At 38.4% G+C, this 9131-nt stretch overlaps 1 protein-coding gene across 1 annotated transcript in view; it reads right to left on the reverse strand.

Moving 5' to 3' along the window:
- emilin3b (elastin microfibril interfacer 3b) overlaps nucleotides 1-9131 on the reverse strand; it is a 17758-nt gene that overhangs the window by 5890 nt on the left and 2737 nt on the right. Inside the window, exon 2 of the mRNA XM_005740431.1 lies at nucleotides 610-732. Coding sequence (XP_005740488.1) covers nucleotides 610-732 — 123 coding nt within the window. The remainder of the gene's footprint in view (nucleotides 1-609; nucleotides 733-9131) is intronic.

A 9131-nucleotide genomic window follows, 5' to 3' on the forward strand; every position in this document is an offset into this window, starting at 1 on the left:
AAACTAAAAACTACTTTCAAAAATATGCAGCTTTGATATTAATGAGTTTTTTGGGTTCATTGAAAACATGGTTGTTGTTCAATAATAAAATTATTCCTCAAAAATACAACTTGCCTAATAATTCTGCACTCCCTGTATGAAGAGAAACTTACTAGACAACACTTTGAGAGCAGATAGCAGAAAAGGTACATCTGCCTAAGAACAAGTTAAAGCCAAGTTAAAATGTTTTTTTCTTATGCCTTACTTTTTCATGTTTTCAACAAATAATAAGAACGCAGAACAACAGCTTTCCAGAATTCTTAATAAATAAAAAACAGATCTTAATCATTTCCATGCACAGAGACAGAATTGGTAACACAGACGTCCCTGCATTTTATTTTATTTAGCAAAATAAATAAAAAGTTATCAGCAGTATCGCAGATGTGCATTAATAAGGGTAATATATAACACTAGAGGGCAGTATTGATGTAGAGTATGTTCTACATTGTGCTGCAGTTTGCCAAATATAAAGAACGAACGACATATTTAAACATCATTACCAAACTCCTAAGGCGCAGACTGAACTGTAAAACATCTGCAGCATTGTATTACTTCGTTTGATTGACTCACATCACAACAGGACACTTCTGACCCCAGATACACTTGGTGGTATACTCAGCCTTCACGTAGGTTGCCACTCCATCCTGCATGATGCATGTGATGTTTCTCTGAACCACATAGGCGCAGTGGTTTCTGTGGGGAGAGCAGAGGGATGTTACAATGCTAGCACCAATAAGATGCCAACAGCCCCTGTTTTGCTCTGTGTCCATCACACTGACGTGTGTTAAAGTAAAACCTATTTAGATTTCGTAGAACAGCAACCACTGCAGAGACAAGTACTATAACTAACTGTGAATTTACAAATGTGGTTCAGCAGCAGCACTGTTAATTCAACAGGGCAGTATACAGTAGACTTAAACGGCTAAAACTATAGCCACTTTAAGATACAAAACATGCCAGAAAAAGTAAAGCTGTAACTGCAAACTCTCAGTGTATTGAGGTCAAGAGGAATCTGTTTTATTGTGTATAATTAAAACTGTTGGAGTGTAACAGGCAAAATTTAACAGAAAGCTATTTCTTCCATCAAAAGTGTTGAAAGTGATGAAGATGCATCATAAAACCTTCTGTAAGATACTATTGACTCAGTGTTTTAATCTTTGCTTTGTTGTGTTTAATCTTTTACAGCTCATTCTTCTTTTGGATTATGAATAAGCCCGTGTTGTTGTGTTTTTCTCTTTTTATTGGCACTTTGATAAAAAAAAAACAAGAAAAGTTTGCTTTTGATCTAGCTGATAGATATTAATAAAAGATCAAAGAGAGTTTTTCATTGAGGAGCTACAGCTGCAGATGGACTGAGTAGGGATTCCTTCGCTCTTTTTCAATTTGTTTTATTTTTAATTTTGACATTTTAAATGGATTTTTTAGTTACTTGTATTCCCAGTTACTTTCAGGTATAGCTGCATGCAGTATACTACAAATACCCAGGCAGTGAGTTGTGTTTCAGTTGTGTGTGGAATCATAGATTGTGTATAAATGTATATATGAGGTAGCCACTTGGCAACACCCCTTGGTTAGTGAAGTCCCGCTGCAAAGGCTTAAAGTGAGCTTTGTTGTTGTTGCCAAGTTGTTGTATTGGAACAGGATGATAAGGGTGAAGAGCAGCTCTGACTGAAAAGCTGAGGGATGCTGCACACTCATCAGTCAGTGAAGTGCAATTGCTAAATGAACTTCAGTTTACAAAAACGGCATCTTTTATATTCATTAAGACGAAAGTAGCAAGTGAGGCCTTAAAGTCATCCAGAAAATATTTACTGATGTGGATAAGGAAGTTGAAGAGTCACTTTCCAATGGACTTCCACACAAGTGGAAGTCTTATTGAAACAACAGGAATTTCCCACTGGTGGAAGCAAGTGCTCAAACATTTCAACACAAGCTCCTTTATTCAAAAACTATTTTAAATACATGTGGTGTATGTAATTTGGGAATGTAGTGGACGAGGAGAGACCACCCATGAATTTTTACCCAGCAGGAGGAAGATATTCAGTCAGCATCAAAGACTGTACCAGAGTGTGTTGTGGCGTTGTTTGATGTTTGTGTGCAATGAATTCCAAACTTCATTGTTAAAATTAGATTTATGTGTTTTTCACATGCTTTACAAGTTGCAAATATATGCAAATGCACTGTGTCATGTTCAATTTCATACAATACTAGTCCAGTCCTGCACGAAAACCATGCAAATAAGTATACTGTACAGCCTACATAGTGTACTTTATGTAAGTATACTAAGAAAACTGAAAGTCCTTTTAGCTTGTTTTGCTTCTTTTAGTTACGTAGGGTAGTTGAGCACCAAAAACATTCACGGAGACTGTTTTCAATCCTGGAAGTGCTCAGATGTGCACTAACTTCACTGTAACAACTTTGAGCAGTTGTTGCATCACACTGAACTTTCCCTGTCTCACTCGCTCTCACTCTTCATAGCCAGTGCAGCTATAGCAACTGCTAAATGTTCCCCTGGCCTCTGTGCAACACAGGAAATGATGATCTGCTCTCTTTAGGCTCACATGTGAAGCATTTCTTACATTCAGAGGGGAGCATTTAGCAACACATGCGGCACTTAGCATTGCTCCACAGCTGTTTCAGGACTAATAGAAGTGTTCGGAGCAGCAGGGAGGGACACGGGGGCCGAGGCGGGTCTACATGCCAAGTTAACAGGTTCAGAGGGCTAACAGAGAGGGGAGGCTGTTAGAATGTGTGAGAAACCACTGCGCCGCTGTGTCCTTCTGCAAATGTGTTGACAGTGTTTTCTGCGTGTGTGTGTATGTGTGTGTCACCACTCTCCCTGTGTTGACATATGTTAATAGCAGTAGAAGGTAGAGGGCAAAAGTTAGAATGACAGAGCTCCTTTCATACCAGCCTGACAACCTGCTGCCAGGTCATGGGTTGTTAAGGAAGTGGCAGTTACGACCTTAACTGATGTGGTATGATGGGAGTTCTTTAAGTACTTTTAACTCCCGCATGCAGTTTACTACTTGGTGCAAATGATTTTCTTAGCATAACAAAAAGGGGAACTGGCTGGAATAATGTATTAGGTCATTGAAATAAGAAATGCAAGCTTAATTTGACAACACAAATGATGCTGCATCATCTTTTCTGGCTAGTTTTTTTTTTTTTCAAAAGCTGGACTCCTGTAACATTTCTGTTGTTCTTAATAATTTGCTTTCATGCTGTTTTTCTTCTCCCTCTCCACCTGCAGGCTCTTTTCTTTACCAGGCCAGAGGGACTTTAAAACTGATCACTCCCTGTGCTGTCATCTGCTGTTCGCAGTGAGATCTATTGCAGACAATACACAGTTTTTGGCACCAAAGTAAATGACTTTTTTAACAAAAAAAAAAACACTAGATCTTGTACAAATGTGTTTGTCAAAGTCACATGAAGATTTTGATAGCGATTTCTGCAATACAAAAGCTATAGATACTGTCAACCTGAATATTTCAGCACTATAGTGAATGGCTTCAGTATTATTATGTGATATAAATCAAATTTAATGCCTTTAGTTTTCTCATCTTACATCTTCAAGGAGCTTAAAGACTTGTCTCTGTGTAGCTCTTAAAAGCTGATAGCTGATAGTTGCTGATAGATAGATGTCAAACTCATTTTACATTGTGGGCCACATACAGCATATTTTGATCTTTAGTCGTCCCGACCAGTGAAACTACATGATAAATATGTAAAATTGCAGAAAAGGTTATTTTACTATCCTGTAATTATAATATATTTTTGTTAATTTACCGTGGACTCACTAATAGTGGGGACAAAGGAACTTTCCTGTCATTAAAATTGTTTATCTGTTAGTTATTTTGGAGTAGAATGAATGGCAATGGGGTTGGTTGGAAAAACTGTAAAACCTGTGAAAATACAGTTAAAAGTTTGAAATCTTTCACATTATCTCAAGCTGTCCAGTGGGCTGAATTTCACTCTTCGCTGGGCCTGGTTTGGTCCCCAGGCCTTCTGTTTAAAACCCCTGATATAGAGAATAGTAAGTGTGTGACCGTTTTCACAGCTGTGAGATGTAACCCACAGACTTCACACCATGGCGAAAAGTGCAGCAATCCAGATGTACATGAGGGGGGGGGAAATGGTTCCCTGTCCACAGTTTTCTGTTTCTGCTTCACATTTTTTTGTCATTTTTCTGTCAGTGTCATTTGGGTCTATGAGTGATATTTAATCCTCACTGTCTTCCATACAAGGGGGGTTTCTGGCTTTGTGAAACTCAGAGTTGAGTGCTGATATAAATCCCGTCCCTTTGCGCTGCGCTGTCGGTCAGGTCAGCAGCAGGTCGCCTTTGCTGTGTGAAAACCTGTTTTTACAAGACGAATGTTAAGTTTCAGCTTGAAAGCCTGAAAGCAATAATACAGTCAGCTGTTGAGAAAATGACACATACTCACGTGTGCAGATTTTATAGACACATAATCAAGCAATAAAGACCTTGGGTTTATATCTCACATCCACAGAGACCACTCAACTCTGCAAAAAGAAGACTACACAAACTTTATTCCAAAAATATGAACCCTCGATGTGGAAGTGGTCATAAAAGAGCAGGAGCGCTGCCTTTAGTATTTGTTATTACTCTAGCCACTTCCAGCAGCTGCAGAGTAGGTGAGAACTTTGTTTGGGCTGCTTTTGTGTGTGGGAGGATGTCCAGCTGTGAGAAGGCTGTTAATCTGGACACTTTGGGGAAAAAGAATGAGAAGTCCTGATGTGTATGATATGAGATCAGAGAGCTATAGACAGAACAGTGAAAAGGTGAGAGAGGAGTGATAGCCTATTCTGAGCTTTTTCCATGCCTCATCTGTCAGCCAGTGTGGTACAAGGTCACTGCTGTTAAAAAGTATAAATACTTTCTGGTGTGTTTGTTTTAGAGCTTGTGGGGGACAGATGAGAAGGGTTGGCTGCCCATAAAGTACCACACAGTACAAGTCACCTAGGTCAAGTCGCGTTTATTTAAAGCGTATAGTTAAAAGCAAATAGCACTTCCAAACATGCAACACACCTGATCATAATATAGAGTAGAGGTGAAGCTGCAGTTAGACACCATGGTGGCTCCAACACTGTAAAGCCCGAAACATTAAATAATTGCCAGAAAGTTAATATATATTTTTTAAACTGGTGAGTTTATTGAAAGCTATGACAAATTGAAAAAAGTCATTAATAATTAATTTGTTTTTAATTTGTATAATTTTGCTACATCCAGTATTTTTGTGCAATTTATTGCTCAAACACTTGTTGTGAAAAAAATCACACAGATGAAGCAGAGGTCTCAAAAACTCAGGTTACAGGGTTAATAAATGTATTCTAGTAAATAACCTATTGACCAGTACTATTTATTGCAGTGATGAGTTGGTGAGGCTGACGCATTGGCACAGGGAAGTCATGCCTCTAAATGCACAATCTCTGAAAAGACAAGATGTATGTAAGAAACGATTGACTACACACTAGTGCATTTTCCTATTTTATTTTGTAAATGTGATAATTCTGCACCTTCTCCCATCAATTTAGACTGAATTACTCATAAAGACTCTGGAAAAAGGAAGATTCCCAGACATGAGATGACAAAAACTGAAATATTTAGCCAGAACTTAGAGCCCGGTGAGCTCCAGACCCTGCCCATTATCAAGCATGCCACAGTGAAGCATGGTAGTGGTATCATCATACTCTGGGGGTGTTTCGCAGCAGCAGTGACAGGGTGACCGGTTCAAGTTGAGGCAATGTCTTTGAAGATAGTGCACACAACATGAGACTGAGAAATGCGTTCAACATGACAATGAAAGGGTGGTTTCTGGATGTCTATGATTGTCCTTAAATTCCTCAGAACAAAAAAAAAAATCAAACCCTCAACAACGTTTCTGGAGAAACATGTAGCTAGCTTGTTTACATGTGTTTGAAACAATTTCATAGGAAAAGGGGAAGAACCTGCCCAATTCCAGATGTGCAAAGCCTGTCGAGACTTATGCAAGAAGACCTGAGCTCAGGGCTCCCAAAGGAAATATACTAAGTTTCACTTTCAGTTTTTGAAAATTCTCAGGGTATGTTTTTACTTTGTTGGTAAGGCGCAATAAATGGATATCAATGACACAGTAATCACTTTTTGGATGAATGAAAATGTTAATCTTCCAAATAATCTCTTTATTTTGGTAATAGTCATTTAACTTCCCTTTCTTAACGCTAAATATTTTTTTTGTGTGTGTTATATGAAACTAACAATTGATGTTTTTCAAAAGAAAGCAAAAAGAAGGCAAGGAAACACCCAAAACTGAAAGTCTCCAGTTGATCCACACATTCACCGAACCACCCAATCCCCACTGAATACACAAACTGAATTTGTGTAAACTATGTCATGTGTCTCCAGACCTAATCTGACCTTGCACTCTTCCTTTTCAATCAGTATGAAAAGTCTTCATCTCCATTCACCACGAAAGGAAAACTGCACTTTCCTTTGTCTCTCTGGTCTCTCTCCCTCCTCCTTACTCTGAGTATTGTCTGTTTTTGTGTCACTGGAGTATGGCATTTGTGACTGCTGGTCTGGTCCCACTGTAAATGTTTGAAGTATAGCGTTTCAGCTTAAAAATCCTTTCATAGCCTCCCAAGAGAAAAGCAGAATTCCCATCTCAAATTCACATGTGGAATGTGTTTGGAAAGTATTGTTGTGGCTACACCTCCACAGTTTGATGGGCCTGAACAAATCACCTCTCATTCACCCTTTCCTATAAATTTTCCTATAACTTCAGGTTATGTTTAATTAGTCATATCAGTGTTTCTCTTGCTGTGTTGTACGTTTCCCCTCTCTCTCATTCTATAAATCACAAAGCTCCTCCGCCTTGCCTCATCATGTCAGGCTCTTTACTTTTCCCTATACTGCCTCAGTTGTTTTGACATGTGGCACTAAAGGGCTTACCTCACTCATTACAAACCACACTCTCACCTGTAGGAACTCCTGACTGCTTGACCTGAGTCCATTGCTTTTGGGTCCGACAGATTTATGAAGAGTGGAATGGATAAAGAAAAAAATATGATCTTTAATAGGACCATTGGTCTAACTCCAAGGCCCATCTCTTTTGATATATGCTTTTAATGAAGCCTATTTCCAGCCAACTGGCAGGTCTTGAAATTCCCATGGTCCAGGGATTATTAAAACTGTGCTTATGCCTAATGATTAGAGGTAAAGGCATGCTACTCCCAGCTTTAAGACCAAAGGGATCACTTTGTCATTTGGAGACAGGGTCAGCTCCAAGCCAGCTCTAGTCATCATAGCTTAAACTCAAGTGACTACACATGCTTACATTTTGGAAATTAAGCTGTTAAAAGCAACAACATAAGCTTGTGTACATGTAGATGTACTGAAAAATAACTTTACTTATCCTCAGGCATTTTCCAAAGTACATAATCTACTTTGAATAAGCTCTCTGTGCTTCTGAAAAGAACGGTTTCAAACAGAATTATTAGATTTACAAGGAAAAGGGGGTATTGTGTATGCAATAAGAGTGAAATAGTGTAACTGTGATACTTTATTTAGCTCTACACATAGGCCTGATACACTGAAGAGACCAGAATATCACTCATATGTAACCTGCAACACAAATCTCTTCACAGGCAAATAAAAATAGAACTATTCTCTTTTTATTCAGAGGCTTTTATGAGAAGATCTTTTGATCTGTGTATTAGCCAAGTATGAAGGTAAGAGTCACAGGCTATCAGCCAGACTTAGCATAAAGACTGAAAACAAGAGACACGGCAAGTATAACTCTATCCATTTATTGATTCCCCTTCTGCCCTATTTTTCCTGCAAATTTCTGTAAATTATAAAATGCAAAAAAAACCAAAACAACCCAGACTGCATTCTTACCAAAATGCTAATCTTTTTATAAACCAGGACGTTTTTATGCCTAAATCTGCTGACTATAAACAAAAGTGAACAATAACTTTACTTTTTGTTGTAAATGTCTTTTAGTCTTAAAAAGTTAAAGCACACCTGTACATGCCAGCTGTGGCTCATTGGAAGACTTTTGCATAAAAATAACAAAGCACTGAAATGTAGATGCTTTACTTTAATGATGTAAGTTGTCAGTTACACTTTGCTTGGGATAATTATTTGGAAATTCGCACCAGAATCAACACCCTATCCAATTAACTACAAACTGAATCATAATCCAACCTCATTAAATACCTTCAATATTTTATAAAAAGCAACTAATCTTTTTCACCGTTCTTCATCTGAGTACTTTGGCAGATGGATTTTAAAAGAAAAGTGTCAGGTAGCTTGGGAGTTTGCTGCATGGTCTTTTTGACCCTTAGCAGGAGACCGGCTCCATTCTTGCTCTCCACTGGACATTCAAGATAAACGTACAACAGCAACCTCTAACCTTTAACCTCTGCTAACCTACTGACCTTTCCCCCTTGATCTCTGTCCCATACATCAAAGAAAAAGCCCTCAGATATGTCTGTAATCTGATTGGTAAAGACATGTGGCATCTCCCAGGATGCTGTTTGATTTATCCAATACCCATTTCCCAGTGATGACTATGTATGACTCTTGGCACCTGTTCAGTGGTGATGTGTGAAAAATAGTCATTGTTTTGCTAATCCTAAAAGAACTTCCAAAATACTCAAAAAGCGATTTCTTTCACTCATTTTTTCCTCTTTCCCAGACCTTTTGTTAAAAACATAAATCACAAAATCTGACCTTCCTGAGCCACAGTTTAACCTTTGGAAGAAAATTAGCTTCTTTGCAATAGAGCTGTGACAGGTACAGTACTGTAAATGTCTAAGATGTCACAGTCACCCACTGGGGGGCCATATATTTTTCTTACAGAAGCAAGTGGTTGCACTGAATGAAGGAATGACTGTGAAATCAAATCACTCGCTTTGCTGCCAAAATACAGACAATAATTCAACATGAAGACAAAAAGTCTGGGGTGTTCCAACAGCTGAGAATTTTTTAAGTCTCGTACTAAAAATCCAGTGAGGTTTTGCCAATGTGTGAGTGTAGTCAAGTTAGAAAGAGGAGTTAGACTTTACATGCTGTAAATGCGCTCCGG

Source organism: Pundamilia nyererei, unplaced genomic scaffold, assembly GCF_000239375.1.
Source record: "Pundamilia nyererei isolate P.nyererei 1_Seehausen unplaced genomic scaffold, PunNye1.0 scaffold00100, whole genome shotgun sequence".
NCBI lineage: Eukaryota > Metazoa > Chordata > Actinopteri > Cichliformes > Cichlidae > Pundamilia > Pundamilia nyererei.